This window comes from Plectropomus leopardus, chromosome 7 (genome assembly GCF_026936395.1).
Source record: "Plectropomus leopardus strain MGB_pleo_1.0 chromosome 7, ASM2693639v1, whole genome shotgun sequence".
Taxonomy (NCBI): Eukaryota; Metazoa; Chordata; class Actinopteri; order Perciformes; family Serranidae; genus Plectropomus; species Plectropomus leopardus.
The window spans coordinates 20,371,100-20,391,660 of NC_142182.1; the positions used below are offsets into that span (position 1 = coordinate 20,371,100).

At 40.7% G+C, this 20,561-nt stretch overlaps 1 protein-coding gene across 1 annotated transcript in view; it reads left to right on the top strand.

The window, feature by feature from the left end:
* Window positions 1-6,089: 6,089 nt before the first annotated feature.
* Window positions 6,090-20,561, top strand: part of cttnbp2 (cortactin binding protein 2) — a 165,381-nt gene continuing 150,909 nt past the window's right edge. The window contains exons 1-2 of the mRNA XM_042495910.2: window positions 6,090-6,454; window positions 16,013-16,120. Coding sequence (XP_042351844.2) covers window positions 6,326-6,454; window positions 16,013-16,120 — 237 coding nt within the window. The 5' untranslated portion in view covers window positions 6,090-6,325. The remainder of the gene's footprint in view (window positions 6,455-16,012; window positions 16,121-20,561) is intronic.

Genomic DNA, 20,561 nt, shown 5'->3' on the forward strand with positions numbered 1-20,561 from the left:
TCACAGTCTTCCACATCATCTAAAGTGGACTGCAGAGGAGCCATGTCCCTTTTGCCAAACAAGCATGGCTGACTGTGAGGCAAGGAGAAAGGGAGGGTAAGGCACATTTTAATCTCTTAATCATATCATTAAAGGATATAACTGCTTTAAAGTTAACATAAGACACTATATTATGTATCAAGGTTAAAACTTTACAGCTTTTACCAAAAATATTTCAGAGATATCCATCTACTAGAATGAACAGGGGATCTGAATGTCAGCAGAAAATCAATAGGGAAATATTTTTTGAACAAGTGAAAAACAGTCTCTGTTTGATTTTTTTTTTTTAAAGATACCATCAGCTCATAATGCATCCTTTTGATTATTCATCTCTAAAGGTTTTAAAAACATTTTTTCAGGAAATAGTTTAGAAATTGAGAATATTTTAAATATTTTAAGTTGTGATTTTTATATATATATATATATATATATATATATATATATATATATATATATATATATATATATATATATAATGTAATTATGATCATTATAAATGTTTTTCCTCTTTTTCCCGGGACATTTTCCCCTACCTTTTTCAAGATACTTTTCTAAATCTACCAGTTTCCTGCAATTTGCGGATCATTGCTTGCCAAGTTGCACGTTGCCTTTTCAGCCCACATGTTTTGAAAGAAATCACATCAATTTGCTCAGTTTTCAAAGGTTTAAGTACTTGTGAGAGGCATCTGAAAGCAGCACTAGAAAAATGATGTCAATCCAGATTTAGAAGGGTTGTGTTTGCCTTTAGTAACAGTGTTATTTGCTTTGGTTTGCTTTATGTTGTTGGACAATGATGGAGTTGCATGGCACAAAGGAAGAAGATATACCAGGCTTTGATGCACACAAAATACCTGTAAATGAGAACAATTCAGTGTTGGTTGTGGTCTTTTCATAGCATTTGTCCTTGGTTTTCTGTGGACTTTTTTCTGAGTATTCCCCTGAATTTCCACCCTTGGTGCCAAGACAAGTCAGATAGATTAAAGACTCAAAATGTACCACTGCTGTAGGTATGAATGAATTTCTCCCTTTTTTGTGGTAATGAGCAACTTATCCTGATAGTCACAGTTGGCTTCAGCCCACTGGCTGTCTGAACAGGATCAGGCAGGTTAAGAAAATAAAAGTGCCACTCAAGTGTCACCTCACACTGGAGAATGGCTCAGGTGAGGATTAGTTCAGCCTGGCTTAACAAACTGTAACTCATCTAAATGCATTTGCAGTTCTGCGTTCATAATGTAATAAGAATGTACTGAGTTAAAGATCATAAAAAATACTAGTTTCAATATTAGAAAAAAGACTGCCCCTCCACACAATGCACCTTTGACTACAACTAAAACCCTCAGGGGACTCTTTGATCTGATGATCAGAAATCAGGAAAGTAACCCAGATGAGACCTTGACATTACCTTATGTTTCAAGTGTGTGAGCGGTGTTTGGTGTGGCAGTCAAACAATGGATAGCTGGCGTGCCTGCTTGTGTTTCTGGCCCAACTGCTCATCTAAGTTTCATGCTCCGTGTAGGATCGACTTCAGAGGCTGCCAAGAACTGCAGACTGAGAGCACTATGTTGCACAAGCATCAACGACACCCAACAAGCAGTGTGAATTTGACAAAATTTTGAAAACTGTGATGACTTGACTGTGTCGAGCCGGTTTCAAGTCAGTGCATGTTTATTTTTTTATAGTGCACAGAAGGCAGGTTGCTCTAAGCAAACCACTTTAAAGATGCAGTCCATAGCCTGATTTTAGCAGATTTAACCATGTTTGAAAAACCCTTGTGCATGTGCTAATTTTGGTGGGAAAAGGGGTTTTGATCAGCTGTATACACTTTGTGTCCACAGTGGCGGGCAATACGAAAATGTGGAAGTACAGCCTTTAGTTAGAGCAACAGTCCCAAGAGCCCGCAGTACTGCCAAATGATGAATTTTACATCATTTGGCAGTGTTTTCCTGTTTGGGGGAGGAGGATCAGGCACTAGTTAGATAGAGGGAAGTTTACCACAGATCATCTATACATACTACCCACATTGTTTTGACACATTGCTGGTTGAAAACCTGCAAAGTTTCCCTTTAACCCAGGGCAGTTCTGCTGTTTATTGTTGTTTATCTCGTTTTAAAAACGGTTGTTTTGGAAAGCAGTGAAACACCTAGTAGATAACTGCCTGTGCTGTCAAACATGGAACCGTTTCTTTTTAGAGCTGCAATTTTCCCCCCAGTGTTCAGCAGTTACCATGAAAAATCAGCTGCAGAACAGAAACAGTTAGAGACCAATATCTACATTTACAGCAGCGAGGAAAAAGACCTGCAAACAGTGCCGCCACAAGACATGTAGTGCATCCAATAAAGGGGTATGACTCTTACTTTGTCTCAGCTTTCTCAATCTGTTTACGAGGAGGATGTGTTAAAAAAAGAATTGCAAAACCTCTTCTCAGAGTAAAAAGATTCCCAGGGGGGAAACATTTCTCTTCAACTGCACCTGAAGAAAGGAGGAGAAAGAGTTGTTATTTCAGAGCCACATCTCAGGAGTCCCCCATAATCACTGGCTAATGACGAGTTTCTTTTCAGAGGGGGAGAAGGGGGCGGATTATCTCCACATGACAGCTCCATCTCTGTTGATCTGTCTCAAATATAGACACGGGATTGGGATTTGACACATGACAAGACAGTAAGAAAAGAGAAGATCTGTGTGGGAAAGACAGGATTTCACATCTAGAATTCTGCCTGTGGATAACAGGAAACTGGGTGACAGCACTCTGCAGATCTGAGGTTCAGGGGAACATGTAACATCCTAAAAAATGGTTTTTGCATGCAGGGTGAAAAGAAACCCCCGTCTTATTTCTAATGGTTTGAGTTACTGTCAAGGTTTCGGTATTTAGAGTTGTTTACAGTTAAAACAGATATATTCCAGCACATTGCTGTCTTTAATTTTCATTTTTTCACCATTGCTGCAGCAGATCAAAGAAAATGGTCAGTAACTGAGAAAACAGATTTGTCTGATCCAAACAGTTGTGGATTTCCAAATTTGTTGAACAAGCTTTGAATCATTTTCCTGACCATAAAGGATGGGGCGTCACACATATTATCATTTTAACCCTTTGAAACCAGAGCAAATTGACTTGATTCATTTTTAAAAACATGGAAAAGGGGCAATGAACAACAAAAGCAGAAATAAGCCAAAAATTGGCTAGAAATTGATTAAAAAAAAAAAAAAAAAAGTGCAAGAAGATTACCTGAGAGTTAGCTCAAAACAAAACAACAAAAAATGACCTTGGGAAAGTTCTTTAAAAATGTATAATTATTCAGTAGCATAATTTTAAATATGTAGCTATGATAATTCTAAATATAGTTTTTCTCTGGCTTTTTTCTTTTTTTCAGTCATTTTTCCTTAGCTTATTCAAAATAATTTTCTAAATGTACTGTTTTTTCTTGTAGTTTGTAAAACACTTTTTTCCTATGTTTTTTAAACCAATGGTTTAAATACTTGTGATAGATGTCTTAAAGCAGCGCAAGAAAAATGATTTCACTCCAAGTTTTAAAGGGTTAAGATTTAAAAAACACTATAATGCAGTATATTTACCTGAAAATATACTCAAGTTAACCACATGTTGACACTCATTCATGGGGGGGAATTATTCCCTGAAGTTGTGACTCGGTTATGTGCTCTCATCAAAACCAGTGAATGTCGATCGTGCAACATTTGACCTATATAGGGGCTTAGTAACCTCATTCTGGGTGACCAGGCTGGATCAGCATCCGTTAATCCTAAATGCCACATCTGGGAGCTGAGAGGGCCCCATATCCTCTCTCTGCTTTTCTGGGATAAACAGACCGAGAGCTGAGAGATTTGAACTCTGAGCACTGACTCTGTGTAAGATTAACATGGCTTTCTGTTTGAATGCTTTACGTTTTGGGTTGTGTTATTAAACATGAGGCTGTCAAATTAAATGACCTGCAGTGTGAGAGTGTGTTCTCGAAGTCTGTGTTGTCAGAGAGCCATTGTAACTAACATTTTGGAGCGGTAGAGGTACATTTTGTGCAGAGAATACAATGTGTAGCTATAATGGGTAATGACAGGGGGTGCCAAACTCCTTCATTTGAAGGAGTTCGACCACGTTAGACCTCATCTGAAGAGACTTTGGTCAAATAAAGAGATATAAGATTATGTGATAGGTTCTGAGTTCCTATAAAAGCGCAGAGGAAGAAAGACTCTTAGACCTTTGAATAAAACTCTGATTTTATCATTGTGATGAGTTGAAATGAGTGAAAAAGTAACTCATCCCCAGTCTCCGCTGAATTGGGCAACTGGATGTGGCCCGACTTATTTAAGTATTTCACTGTGTCACTGTTTCACTGTTACACTGTGTAAGACTAATGACCTCAGTATTTATTTTTTTCAGAATCAAAATCAGAAATACTTTTTTGATCCCCAGGGGGAAATTGTGGTTCGTTACCGTTGCTCTGATGCCAGCATAGAGAATCATCGCAAGTAGAAATAAGTACCAGCACAAGCATATAAAAATACAAAATAGAAATACAAAAATAGTTAACAATTAGCACATTATGTAAATATTTAAATATTTAAAATAAAGTGTGTACAGTACGCTGAGTATATAAATGTGTAAAAATATGAATGTAAGAAATAAATAAAATTAGTTTAATGTATTTAACCAGGTTGGTCCCATTGAGATTAAGAATCTCTTTTCCAAGGGAAACCTGGGCAAAACATTCAGTGAGAACACAAAGTTGCAGACAGAGACAAAGGGAGACAAAATACAGATCACAAGCACTAAAATTTACATTAAAAGAGAACTATCTATGAGTCAAAGGAGAACTTTTTGGAAGTCAGCTGTACAACCAGCAGGCTAAAAACATTGACATCCCGTAGAATCTGCATCTAAATCTTTCATTTTAGATTTAAAAACATGTAATGACATCAGCTCCTTCAGTTTCAAAACATTCTGCAACAAATTCCAGGCTGAATAATAGAAGATCAGCACTAATACTGTGAATATTTAAATTATAATATGGATAATGTGTTGAGTGTGTACATGGTTTTGTGTATGTTTAAATAAAACAGAATAAAATAGATAAATAGTGAGGTGAGCGCAATGTCCAAAATGGCTTTGAAATATTTTTTATCCACCTATTTTAATTATTAGAATTATTAAAACAACTCATTTGCAGGTAATTTTCTCGAACTTTTTACTAATTTCTTGCTAATTGTGGGGCAATTTCTTCTATTGTTGCTCATAGCTCATAGTCTGTTTTTGACAGACATCAAGCCAAATTGCTCAGATATCAAAGGTTAGTGTAAATTTCAATTAGTTCGTTTTTTGGGGGGTCAGCTCAGTATTTCTGAAAAGCTAGCTACTGACCAGCATGGTTTTGTGTATGTGTAAATGAAAAAGAATAAAACAGACAAACAGTGATTTTTAAAAAAAACTTTTTAATTATTCAATATGAAAAAATCAACCCACACACAACATACAGGACATTGGAGATGTTTACAACCAAATCACATATTTATCTCTTTTTATCATGTCCATATTCAGCATACTAAGTAAAGAAAAGGAGCACGGACAACTGAGAAAACACACAAAAAAGAACACAGAAAAATATACAAGTATGTCAAATCGGTAGTAATAATAAATATAAACAAAGGTTAAATACCGCAATTACAACAAAAAGTAAACAAGCAAGGAAAACAAGGCAATGGCAAAATATAGAGGGAGAAAATAAATAAATAAATAAATAAATAAATCTCTAGATTTCTGACATTGCCCGTATTAACGGGGACCATTGTTCATTAAAGCAATACATTTTCATCTGTAACTTAGCTGTCAATTTTTCCATAATATATGCAATTTTCACCGTCTGTCCCCACTGGTTTATACTATTTTCATCAATTTCTGAACTATCTTTTTCCAGCCTTGTCATGTTATTAGAGCACGGGTCCCTGGGTGTCCCCGAGCCCTAGTTTGAGAACCACCCACAGGCTTATTTTATAGCTTCAGAGTCCGACAATTGCTGTTGTCAATCAGTCAGGACGCACCTCCTTTCCAGTTGGGAGCGCACCGGGGCTTTGCATCTGGATTTGTACGCGTCGGTCGGTCTACGCCCACTTGCCTGTCCGCTCCCCCCGCAGCGGCCCGCACACACTCGGCTGAGGGCTTCTCACGGCGGAGACCTGTCGTCCTCTCTCCCCCTTCACAGCTCTTTCCATTTGTCAAACCTCTCTCCTTCCTTTCAATGGCCGTGCGTGGCGTGATTTGCACTCAGCAGCGCAATAGTTAATGAGTGCCGGATGCGCCCTCACTTCAGCAGACCGCTACAGTACGAAGATGGCGTCGGAGGGAGCCAGCGGAGAGCAGCCTCCTCCGGTACAAACACTGGCAACCGCCGTGCTGGGAAGTGTCGACACGGTGAGTCATGAACCTTCACCGGGAAACTGCAGCCGTACGGGTGTTTTTAGCGGTGTGGCGTCGGGGTAGTCGCGGTGGGAAAGGAGAAATGCGGGTGCGCATCTATTTCGCTCAGGCTCGTGAAGCAACAGCGGTGGCCAGCGGGAGCCTCGCGACAATGTCTGGAGAAAAACAAGGGGTTCGTGCTCGGCTGAGGGTGATAACGACTCAGACATGCTCGACCGCGGCTCCCTGACAGACAGCATATATTGTTTTCTTTAATTTGAACATTACGGTAGTCTTTTGTTCGCCTCTGCCGGCTGCTTTCTACATTCATCCCACATTTGTAACGTTATCCTGCGGAGAGAAACCGTCGCTGCCCGCTCAGGTTGTTGCTCATATTTATCACTGTAAATGGGGTTAATACGCATACGTTTAAAACGAGCTGTTTTGCCGGCTGTAGGAGAGTTAAATCTGGCAAACGAAGCTTTTTTTAAATTTGGTGGTTGAATTTCTCCCCGAGAACCTTTAATTTCACCTTTTGTATATCTTGGTGTTGATATTCACCTGCGAAGATGATTTTGGCATTTGAATGGTTAGGCAATTTACTGAATTGGTCCTCCATAAATCAGCGGATCCTCACAGGCTTCCATACCTTGTAACAGATCACCATACAGAAGCTGTACCTGATTTGTAGACCAGAGTGACTCAAGTCATGTCTTTAAAAGTAGTCCTTTTGTTGAGCTTCAGGTGTTTACACACACACAGTTGTGATTTCTCACAGGTTGCAGCAGCATATGTGGCAGGGTAGCCGCTCGCCATCCCCATCCCTCTGTGCAAACTGATCTATCTGTTGCCCCGGCTACCTACTGGGATGTGGTAACCCCCCCCCCCTCAGCTGGATCTATGATGCAACCTGTCACACTGTAGTTATCGACCTGACGACTAATGCAAAGCGGACAGTATTGCTTTTGTCATTTTTGTTATTTTGTTACTGTTTTATTGAACTTTGAGTGCCACATCCAGTAAAAGAACCACTTCTTTGGATTGAAGAAGGAGGCTGCACTCTTAGAAATAAAGGTGCTAACTACAACCATATAGGGTTTCCCGTAGAACCTTTTGTTAAGGTTCCAACTGGAAGACTTCCAGAGGGATTTACTTAGAACTCAAAATAAAGGTTAAAACCTAGAAACATCTGTGAAAGGTTACACCCAGAACCCACTATGACAAGTTCTGCAGAGAACAATGCAAATTCTATTTTGTAATGAATCTCCTTCTGATTCTGAACCTTTATATAGTGTAATGGTTCCACCCAGAACCCTCTATGGGCGTTCTATTCAGAATCTTTCCACCATCCAAGGGATCTAACAAGAACCCACCCAGGAGCTTCTAATGAGAACCATTTCATATCTCAAGGGCTTGTACTAAATACCACCCAGGGGTAGTAGAACCAGGGGTTCTACTGAGAGCCCATTCATATTCCAAGGGTTTCATCTAGAAACTGCCAAATGGGTCCTATCAAGGACCGTTTGATATTCTGATGGATTCATCTAGAAACCACCCAGTAGGTTGAGAACCTGTTTATATTCGAAGGGTTTAATTTAGAAGCCATCCAGGGGGGCTCTAAAAATAGTAATTGGCTACATTAGATATCTCTCTCCACTAATCATGGTTTTAGTTTTTAACAGAACTTATTGTCTTTCGAAGAACCCTTAGAAAAACCCAATGAAATGGTTCTGGGTAAAACCTCAGCACTTCTGGATGGACCCTGTTGGAACCTTTATGTCTAAGAGTGTGATGAAGCTGTGTGGTGCTGCTGGAGTAGAAAGCAGCCACAGTCCCTGGGGTGGGTGGGTGGGTGGGTGGTAGTGTGGGTGTTAAGGTGGGGGTGGGTTTGAGCGGTGAGCTGAGGAGATGAGCTGGGGGGTGGGGGTGGATGGAGGGCAGAGGTAGCGTGGTGGTTGAGGCCGTGTTCACCAGACACCTTTCTAAATTGGTCTTAATTTCAGTGACTCAGCTGGCATAGCTGGGAGTACCATGTCAGCCGGCCCCCCTCTTCTGAGCGCGCTCAGAACTGCCTCGAGGCTGCTTTACATTTGAGGTGAACAGGTGCTCCAGAGACACAGGAGCCGGGTGAGGCAGACTCCTCAGCTCACCCGTCGCTCTGCCAGCGCACTCTTCCTTCTCCAGGCTTCAGCCAATGAAACAGAGCTTCCGCCTTCATGCCCTCCCACTCTCGCCCTCGCCTCCCACCACCACCATCATGCCTGCCGTGGTTAAATAAAGCACTTTGCTCTTTGCTCACCCCTGTCAGACTCAGTTATTGGCCCAAAGTAGGGGGAAGTTTCCTGTTTGTGAGGAATCTGAAGGACCGGCCCTGATGGTCCAGGGAGGGGTCAGAGGTCAGTGAAAAGCACTCTGCTGGTCACCTCCCACTCCTTTACCACAGCACATGGTACACAGCACATGGTACTGCGGCACTCGCTGAAGTTAAAGGGACACAAGCTCAATTTGTGGCAACATCTCAAGTCTAAGAAACATGAGCTGTCACATGATTAAGACATTTATTTGGTTTACCGTTCAATGTTTGCAAATAACCAAAGGCTAAAATAGGTACCCGTAACTCAAAGCTGTCTAATCACCTGTTGTTGGCAGAGAAGGCTGAAACGGTTTTTTAGCCTAATTAAAGGGATAGTTCAGAGCTTCTGAAGTAAGGTTGTTTGAGGTACTCATCTGTAGTCAGTGTGCTACATGCATTAGTTGTGAGTCAGCACGCCCTTAATTTGGAGAAGTGGGTAAGGTGACCAATGTGCTGTTGTGGACAGGGGCAGCAGCTAAATGAATCTTCGCCACCTAAAAAAGTCTCACCTAAAAACAGACCTTCTGATGCCAAAGCTGCCAGACTCCATTGACAAAAATAGCAATTTCAGCTCACTGAACACGACCACTGGTGGTCTACCGCCGCTTCGATCAGTTAGTTAAGTTTGTGTGACTTTGGTGAATCCAAACTTACCCTTATAGAGGTCAAATAATATCAATGTCAAACACTAAAGTCACACGGTATCATACTGGGACCTCTGACTGGTATATTCTTCTTTGCCAGACTCCGTTTAGAAAAACAGTAATTTTGGATCGCTGAACACAGGAGCTGCTTATCTACCGCTGCCTCGATCAGTTAAGCCTAATTTCCACTGCACAAAAAAACCGTCAACACCCACTAACATCTGTCTTTTTAATGTTTTGGAAAATGTAACAATCAGCATTAACACCTGGGTCAATTGACTGCTGCAGTAGTCAAGGGTTTTTATCGCCTCCGGCTCCGACCAGCAGTGATGGAGACGCAACACCCGGGTGAACGTGCTAATTTCAGCTCCTTAACCAGCAAGATGCAGTGACGCGCCGCAACTAATTTAATTACCCTTCGTTTCCACCGAAGCCGCACTTAAACATCGATCCGTATGAGTCTTTGGTTGAAATGGGGAAGTTTGTGCTGTTGTTTGTAAGTTCAGAAAGTGCTGCTGACACATTGATTTTTTTTCACACTAGAGGATGACGCTGTTGTGTAACATGTCACGCCCGTCATGCCTCTTTCGATTGCAGGATGTTGCAGTATATAATCACACACAGGAGCGAACTGATGTTACTGTCAGTTGGCTCTGTGTAAAAATGCAGGGGTGCTATAAAGAGGGGACTTTGTTGAGGCCCTATAACACAATTCTCTGTGTAAAAGCAGCTAAAAATATGTTTTTTGGTTGTCCCCTGTCCAAAGCAATACATATCTTAGCTTATGTGGCGGTACACCTGGCTGCTGCTTATTGGCTGGCTACGAATATACTGACTCTAAGTATGTCATGCAGCCTCAATTCAAAAGATCTGAATTATCCTTTTAAAGTTCAGAAACTCTCCTTATAACCTAAAAATGATATGAGCAGCAAAATAAATGAAATATGAATTAAATGCATCTGACACATTCAGTAAACAGCTGTACTGTACCAGCTACTTACTCCAAATACTGACAGTTCAGATTCACAACTAATGAATTAAGGCAATTAATTCAAATGTTAAGCTGATGTGAGTCAAAAGTTTAAGATTTTTAAATTGTTGTGATCAGCTGATCATTTCTCTATGGAACGGTCACCGCTTTGTCGCTCCTGGTTGAACTACAAAACAATTCATTCACGGGTTATGCGTCTTTTCACTCACAATCTTTGCCTGAATACGGACCCCAGCTGCCGAGAACAGACAAACTTTTGTTTTTCAGCTGTTACTGAATTAATGTTAATTATCTCCAGCTGATCTAATCTGCTGCAGCTGATGTCTGTCATCATAACCAGCGACAGCTTCAAACGAGACGCCTGCTACCTATGTGTGAGCAGAGATAAGATAAAACTTTATTTATCCTGGGGGAAATTGCAGTGCAGCAGAAGCATCAATAAAAAGTGCAAATATAGAGTGTCTAAGATAAGAATAACGTGCAAAACTACAGCATCTACAATCCCGAAATGTGGTTATTATCAGAGATTTGTTAATGTTGAACCTCAACAAATCCTTGTCTTTTGCAGACTGGGAACCTTATCCAAAATTGAGTGGGCTGTTAGATCCAGTCCTACTGTGAACATTCATCTAGTTTCATCATATTTTGGTAAAACTGAATGTGAGTCCCGAACTGTTGGATAATCTCTTATTGCACACAAAAAAAGTGTGTGCACACAACTGCAGTAAGCACAGTAGGTCAAACTGGAAGCAATTTTAATTGAAGTTTACAATGGACAGATTGGCTGTAGAAATTTCTGTTTTATTTCCCGGTAAGATCGGTAAAACTGCTCTGAATGTCTGACTGCTTGTGTTCCCTGTACTCTTGCATTCAGAAATGAAGTTAATAAGTAAAATATTATTATAACAGATAGGAATGATGGGTAACACAACAAAAATAAGACCCAAATAAGACTCTTCTTTAAACGTCACCCAGCACTTGTTCAGCCCTGCCTGAAACCTGTCTTTAGTGTCTGGCAGGACTATTGTGAAAGTGAAGCCTGTGACTGGTCACCAGTGGTTATGTGGGACCTGCTGCCATGTTGGAGGAGTGCCAATAACGTAATGTCATCACTTCTTCTTCCTGACAACAAAATTTCTGTGCTCTGACACAGGAGGGGGTGGGGGGGCGGTTTCAAGTGATCCTGTAAACAAGTTTGAGAGTTCATCAGAGAAGATTAAGTATAATTGTATAATGTATCGATGGGTTAGTTCTCTCAAAAAACAAAAACTAACACATTTGGCTCCAGGTTTTTAGATATCTGTTCTTGACTCGGAGTCTGATACACAGACGCCAAGTACTGATACTGTATATACTACATACTGTGTATGTATACTGAATGTACTATATAAATTATTAATATTGCAAATACAAATTAAACCTAGTATAGTACAATAATAAAATCATTTGTTTTTTTTTAGTCCACTAGATACATTTTCCACCAATAAAAATGAGATGAACAGGCTGAAAACTTTATCTTGGATTTGCAGTTGAAAAGGTTAATAAATTGCCATATATCACAATATTTATTATTGCACGGGTTTACGGAAAACTTTTAAACCGCAGTTATATAGTATTGTTGTATGTGTACATGTGACCTAAATATCGTGATAGCTGGCCCCGGCTGATTCCCACCCCGACCGATGGGTATGTTATGTCACAGAGGAAGATGCTGTTGTTTAATGTTGTGCCTCTTTTGAATCCAGGATGCCGACATGCGGTCAAAAATCGCACACCGGAGCGGCCTGATGCTGCTGTTCTGTGTAGGACTTTGCTCTATAGTGCGATCTTTGAGTAAAAAGGGCTATTAGGAGTTTTTAGGTCTCTACTTCCATTTTTTTTTGTCGAGACTGGATGCCTTAATTTGTGTGGTTTTGCCTTCTTCATAATAGTTAACATTGTGAATATATCCTTCCATCACATACTGTAGTCCTTGCTGCCAGCTTCTTTAAGCTATATTGCCCGACACACAGACACTGAAATAAACACTGTGGCACCCAAGGTTTTTAATAAAGTGAGACAGATATCTTAAAACCTGGACAAATGAAATCAAGATTGTTTGTCTTGTTAGAAACTACAAAAGGTAAATTTGAAAGTATATTTTATAGTAATGTAACCCTTTGAAACCTGAACAAATGGGCTTCGTTGATTTCAAAAACATGCGAAGAAGGCAATGAGCAAAGAAAGGAAAAATTATTAAGAAATGTAAGAAAAAAAGTAGGAAATTCGTAAAAAAGAAAATTAAGCCCCCCCCCAAAAAAACAAAGTTAAAAACTAAACAAGGACCTGGAAAAAGTGCCTAGAAATTACAATAATTTTGTAACATAATTTTAAATATGTAATTATGATAATTATAAATATAGATTTTCCCCACATTTTTTGTTATACCTAGGCATTTTCCCAAGCTTTTTAAAAACAGTTTTATAAATCTGCCGATTTCTTGAACATTTCGTACTAAGCTGCTCTATTTTCCCATGTTTTTGAAAGAATTCGCATCAATTTTCTTAATATTCAGAGGTTTAAATAGTTGTGAACGGCATCTGAAAGCAGCACAAGTGATGTGGCTCCAGGTTTCTAAGGGTTAATTTCCCTGACCTTTTTAATTCATTATGATTCCCCCAACTTGATGGCATTTTTATTCTCATAACCACTGGTGACCCCTCACAGGCGTCTGTTTACAGGCTGTCATATCACACAGTTTTGTGCTCGCAGTAATGAGACATAAGTCTGTGAGAAACTTACAGGCCTAAGCGAGCTTTTGGCTCAGCAGAACACGGTGGAGGAGCTTGCGTAGAGCGAGCAGTTTCCTTCCCTCATGGCTCAGAGTGAAATGACACAGGTCTTATTAAGTGGACCGGGGCTAACAGTGAGCCTCTTGGTGCTGGCCAGGCTGCTCGTGCCCTTGGCGCTCAGCACACGGCTCATGGAACAAATTAGTGTTCGCTTCTCTCACCTGCTCACTGTGCAGAAATGCCAGAGAGAAGCAGCCCTCCACCTTCCACCCACAGCTCACCACCCCGAGGCCCCATGACAGGACGGCGGGGCTCAGGGTTACCATCCATCAAGCCCTCACTGAGTCGTCCAATTCTCTGAGTGGTGAACGCTGCCGGGAAAAAGGGGGCTCGGGGATCGATTGGAAGGCTCGATGTGAATGAATCAATCCCTTTGGAATCTCTCCTCCTTTTATTTCCAGCTCTTGCCGTGATGGCATCAGAATAAAAACGTGGTTTGACTAAACTGAAACATGTGATTGACGCAACACTTTCCAGCTCCTTGTTCTGAAAAGAAAAAGGTCCATATTAGGGAACAGTCACAAAACTTCCTTTGTTAAAAACTGATTTCTCCGATTTTTTTTCAGCACCTGTCTGAAAGGCTTCTCTGACTTTTAAAGGAGAAAGAGTTGGCCTGTTTATATATATGGATTTATTACCTCTGTTCACGTTGTCTGAGCTGAACTTTTCCCCCTTATGGTGAAATAAACAACGTCATCGGAGCGTATAAAGGACACATAGAAGGCAGCAGCTTGTTGAAATGTTACACCGGCCTGTTCAAAGTCATATTCTGTTTGAGGGACCTCTGGAGACGTGTCGGACTCCTTGATGAAATGGAATAATCTTGGCTGAGGTTTCGCTGTAGGCTTGTAAATCAGGCCCAAATGGCCGGCTGACAACTGAACGTCACCAGAATGAGCAGGTAGCAATCCGGCTGATATGCACGAGTGGTCGAGACGCTCCCCGTTTCCTCCATTTGCTTCTCCCATCTCTGTTTTATTAAGGTTTTATTGAACAAATCGCCCGGTGAAATGCTTCCAGATATTGAGAATGCAGTTGGATGTAGCTTTCTCAGCAGATGGCTGCAGTAGTCGCCAACACGGTAACTGGAAATTCTTCTATCACCGTCCTCAAGTGTCATCTTCTGGCCTCTATTTGTAAAGTGACATCATTTTTTTGGACACGCCAGCCAAGAATTTCACTCATTTTCCTCACTCAGGTTTTGCTTAGAATGAGTTAATGCCTTCTAAGGTCCCTTAATACAACTATTTGACGCTGTGCTATGGAATGCCAACTAACCAGATGCCGTTGTGATGTTCAGGGTTGTGACCAGAAAAAAACAGTAGTCCCACTCTAAGGAATCTCAGATGAATAGGACTCACAGTAGTGTTGGGAAATTTCCCATGTCTTTAGAATAATTATCTCTTGGTTTGTTGTTGAATTTTACATCTTAACTCAAGGAAGACCAAGCTTCTTTCAAATGTTTGGTATTTGAGTAAGTCACTTAACGCTCACTTTTCTTGGACCTGTTTTGTGTACAAACCCATGTATTTGTTAAATGAACTCTTTAACACACCGATCAACATCATTGTAACCTCTGAAACCCGAGAAAATCATTTTGATTGATTCAGGAAAAACATAATGAGCAATTGTTTCAAGAAATGTCTTGCAAATTGCAAAAACAAACAACACTTATTCCATGCCACAAACGTTTAATTGTGAAAACGCTTCAATCCTAGTTAGATCTTTCAAAATTTAAAAACAATTTAAAAAAAGCTACTTGTATCTGACCAAAATCCAAGTTGGACTGAAATGTTCCCATTAAACATTGTGATATGCATAGAAATACCATCCCTTAAAAGTTTAATCTATCTACCAATTATTCTCTTTAATAATTACAAACAAAAGTCATAAACTGATTAAAACTGATTAAAGAGTCTAAGGTGGCATCGTCATGTTTTTTGAATGAGTGCAAAACCCCCAAAACTTCAGCTTACAAAGATAAAAAACAAAGTAAAGCAGCAAATCCTTTTCAATCCCATTTCAGATGCAGAGAGACCAGAGACTGAGCAGAGCTGGGCAGGTGGTGCATGCTGTGCACTCCATGCAATAAGTTTAATAGAAAGAGGAGGACATGTATCTAGGATTTATTGAAAAAAAACATACCTTCAGTATTTCCATATATAATAGTACACTGCACTCCGCCCAAGCCTAATACTTTCCTATATGATATTCCATTTTTGCCAATATATCCCCTAAACCCTACACACCGGACCTTTAAAGGGTATAGTCATATTCTCCTGAATCCCCTTTTTAAATTCTCAACCTTGTCTGGACAAAGTGATCCACAGTCAGAAGAAATAGTTGGAAATGAAATTGAGTTTACCTTAGATAAGTCATTCCTCCATCCTATGAACAGAGTAGAAGGAGGCAACACACACAGCCTCTCATAAGTAGACCGGAAAAAGCTTTTAATTGACATGAGGGGAAGCATGAAGTGTTTCTGGTCACTCCCAATTACAGTCATCTCCACCCGTTTGCCTTGCGGTTGCAACTGACCAAATGGGGGCTTAATGACCTAGCTAAATGTAATTAGACCTTAATAGCTCGGAGGTAGGACGGGACATCTAGCCTAATTTGAAGGTTGCACTTAATGAGACCAGGTGGAGAGGGAGGGCGTAAGTGGTGCTTCTATCATGTAAGCAATATTTTTTTTCTAAAAACTGTTGATTGTATTGTATGATTCTGACGTGTTGTTTCTGGCCTGTTTTGCAGAAATGTGAGTTCAACATGGATAACCTGAGCAAGCCAGAGCTGCTCACCCTGCTGAGTATCATGGAGGGAGAGCTGGAGGCCCGTGACCTGGTCATAGAGGCCTTGAGGGTGAGTCCAGACAACACTAACACACTCCTGTACTCATCAGCTAAGCCTCTGCCATCTCCGCCATCGCTGGGTCCAATCAGACACAACCTGTTTGGAGCACACTGCCTTTGTGAGAGACTTGAGATGAGACGATAAGCTGTAATTGTGACCCAGAATTGTGTTGGTATCACTTGGTTTAATGATTGCTGAATGGTCATGAATGCTGCTCAATGAATGCGATATCACTAAATCAGAGTCGCCGTCTTTTCCCTGCAGAAATGTGCGGAACACTTGTGTGATCACGATGAAAGACTCTGTCCTGCTGTTTCTTTCTTTGCTTTATAATTACGTGCTGATAAGCAGTCTCTCTGATTGCCTTTGTTGAATGGGAGCTGGCTGAGCGACTGGTTAGAACTTTCTGCCAGAGAGGCCAGTGTGATCAAATCTTTGTGTCCACGCACACCACCTACTTAACTACCCGTAACAAACAGATAGTTGAAGTGACTGGTTCTGGCTCATGTTGTTCCTCCGTGACTATTGAAAACCAGTTAGGAGGATGCTGCTTGAATAAAAGGTGAAATTGTTTTTATGTGCATTTAGCCAGGAAGTTTTAGTCTGAAATACAAAGGAAAGTTTTCAGCTCTGTCTCCGTGTGAACACTGCTAAAGCATGTGACTTTTGAAGATAGTCAATTATAATTCTACCACCCTGAAGAAGTCAACTCTGTTCGAAAAATAAAACTGGCTAGTTAACAGTAGCTTTTTGTTTCTCAATGTTTTGAACGTTTTGTTATGTGTCAGTGATTTTAAGAAGTATTGTTTGTCCTATAGATCCTCAATACTTGGAACTGCAGGAGATAACACTGATAAAATATCTTCACATTTGGCAGAATTCTGCACAATCACAGAATTTTGACAAGTAAAATTAATTAATATATTCGAAAACTTAAAAGGAGAGAACTTTGTAAGGACAGATTTTGGCACTCAAACTTGTTTTGACACCCAAAGACAACATTTCTACTTTTGAGTAGTTTGAAATGCAGAATGCTATAGAGCTCTAGAACCTAAATAACTGAATAACTTTTCCTTGTTCCAAGGCCAATTTCCAAACCTGTTGGGAACACAAATCAGTAATCTTAACAGCATATCTGTAGGACCAGGGTTGTTTCTAGAATTTGAGGGCATAGGAGGCTTAACCCGAACCTCAGTAGGGCGGATCCAAGGGGATCCTTCCCTGGGATTTTTTTTTTAATGAACAAGCTCTATTTTGATGTTTTTTTTTTAAATATGTATTTATGTTTTTAATTCAGGATTTTTTTTGTTATGAATTTTTGAGCAGTATTAATAGTTAGTTATTGTTAGTAATTAGTGTTACGTACAGAATACTTAACAAATACTCTCATTAAAAATCTGTTGAGTGATGGAAAAAAAAGTTGAATGCATGTATTAATGTAACTAAATATGTTTCTCTGAGTACAAGTATGAACAGAATGACAGATTATTAGATCTGAGGATTTTGAAAATTATGACCTGTTCTTATCTTTGAAAAAAACATTGCCAAATGTGAAGTCAAAAGACATGTCTTAACTTTACTGTCCTCTGTGATTGAAGTGATTTTGATACGTGTGTATTATACTGCCAACATAATGGTAAAGAAATGAACGTTGGGATGAGTTTAGATGGATAATGCATTGATCTGTGGTTACTGAATACTGATGCTGCACAGGTGATGACTTTGTGGCGTCCCGGAGAAACGGTCTGGCCCTCACATTAGAGGTCGCTCATCTGCAGGGGCAGGGACGCCGAGTTATTTCCGAACAAACACTTGCATGCCCCCCTCTCTCTGCAGTCCTGTATTTAGGTCAGCAGTGGCGCCTCAGTTTGTCCACGTTCCACTTTAAGACTGTCCGCTCAGGCTTTTTTTTTAATAGGCTGTTAATGTGCAACTCATTCAATGTTAGGACTCCAGGGAGGAAGAGATGTTCTTATCAAACATTTAGCTTTTCAACGATATAAAGAGACCTCACGTAAAACTAGACTGTCTGTGCAGTAGAGAGATGCAGATACTTTTAAACTTGTGCTACATGATCAGAGAAAAATGTCTGTGTCGTAGGCTTGACCAGTATCATAGTATCAAAGTATACCAGGATGTTTAAAATCTCCAAGGTACTTTTTCACTACTGTCATAAATGCAGGTGCTCCTCGTCCTATTTCTATTGTATGTAGTGCACAGCACGCACCACTAGAGCTCAGACTCTGGTCTCTATTGGTGGAACAGGCAGCTGAGCTGAAAGACACGCCTAGTGGTGAAGGGATGAGTTACGGGACTTTAAACAGCCGGCGGCCAGCAATGACAGAGACCGTGGGAAGTAATACATTTGTAATGTGTTTTTACATCTAACTGGTGAATTAAGGATATATTTCAACCTAATTGGAGCTGGTGATTGTTGAAACAGTGGACTTACTAACTAGAATAGTCAATTCAATATTTTTATGAAGCTCATTATCACAATTTGTATGTTGTGTTAAACGGTAAGCTAAAACATATATCTGAAGCTTTTGATACAAGGAACCTGCAACAAAACCGTTACTTATTTTTGATCAGTGCTGCTTCGTTTCACGGTTTGATCTGTTTTTTTTTTTTAGCCCCGTTTTCACTTTGATGAGCACTGCCTAGTTTTATCATTTTATGAGATTTCGGTCTGAGCTTGAGAGACAGAGAGGGGGTTCGAGGTAAGTCTCTTCATCAGCCGCATACTCTTTGTATTTGTGGTGGAAGCGGCATAGGTGGCCAGCGAAACTCGGCCAAATGATATAAAATGCATTATTTGGCCGAGTTTCGGTTTTGGGGGAAGGGGGGATATCTAGGCACTGATTAGATGGAGGGAAGTCTACCACACTTCAGCCACACATAAAATCCACATTGTTTTGATGCAAAGCTGGTTAAACATCAGCGAAGTATCCCTTTAAGATTTGTAGGTTAATCTCTGAAATTAAAAGCGGAGTCTTAGTGTCTCGCTCTGTTGCAATTCAAACACACTACACATGTTGCAGGGATCAATCCAGTGACCTTTTGGTTGTTATGTAGGTGTTGCTGTTGCTGTTGAGTTTTTTTTGTTGTTGGCAAGCTGTTCAGCATGCATGTATTTTGTTCCTGATATGGGGCCTATTGTGTGGCTTTACACTCATCCACCTTACTGATATTGAGAGGCACTTGAAAAGACTCTCTTTGTCGCTTGACATCGCAGTGTTGGCTTCAGACGGTCATTTGAATCTTTATACTTTCCGTCCTTCTTGTTGGCTGTCTTTTTCATCTGTCCTGCTTCATCTTTCATTTTTACTACCTCCCTCTCTTTAAATTCAAGACGATCTGTGCCCCAATGTCAGCTCGTCTCTGTTTCTTTGTGTTTCTGTTACTTGTTTTTGTGTCCCGCCCTCACCACCACTTCACCCTTGTTTTCTGCTGGCATCAAGAATCCCTGTAGGCCTCCCATCTCCCCTGTGGATGGATATCCTATCCAGGTTTCAATGAAATAGGCCTTCTCTCTGCAGCCCTGATGGGTCTCACAAGACACAATGAGCTTGTTTGTTCTGTTGGTGATAAGCCCCATCCGAGAGAGAAAGGCAGGCAGGGGAGGGACAGGGAATGAAGAAGAGGAAGGGAAATCAGAAAGAGGCAGAGTTAAGAAAGATATATCGAGAGTGAGAAGTCCAGATCGTCTGTTCGAAACACAGCGAAGGCGACTGAGGGTGGATGAGATGCAAACACAGAGTGAAAAATGGAGGCCTGATATCGTCTCTGACAAAGCGGGACAGTGTGACAGAGAGGATTAAGCCGACTCCCCCATCCACTCGCTTTCCAGTTCTCTATCCAAACCCCCAAAAGAGCCAGAAAAAAAGCATCATCTGGCCACCAGCTGCAGGGCTGTCAATGTCACTGCATAATCAAAGCACAAATCAAGCTAACCAGTTTTAATAATCAGCATTTCCAAAGCACCTTGCAGTGGCACAGTTACACAGAGCTGAACAGGGAACTGAACCCTCAGCCCTGGCAGTTTTAGTTCTGGTCCTTTTTATCTACCAATTCTCCCTACTTTACTGCTCCCACACCAAGAGCTTGGACCAAACGTCCAGGGCTTGGCATGACTACAACGATTGTTTGTGGCATTGGAGTATTATTAAGAGGCTTTGGTGCCGCAGATTAATTAGCGTGTGGCTAAAGCTGGCTGAGCTGCCGTATCAGGTTTCATCCTGAAGAAAAAGAAAAGAGGCTGTGGGCAGATTAGCCAAACGACAGCGATATCACATGATTACCGTGGCCTCCAGCTACACAAGTCACCCATTCTTCTGCGCCAAGAGCTTTTCAGAGGGCATTTGGAGGAAGCAGGAAGCATAGCAGGAAGGAAACTCTTGTGTTTGGCTTGACAAGTTAAAGGTGGAAGATGCATTTCCAAAATGATGGA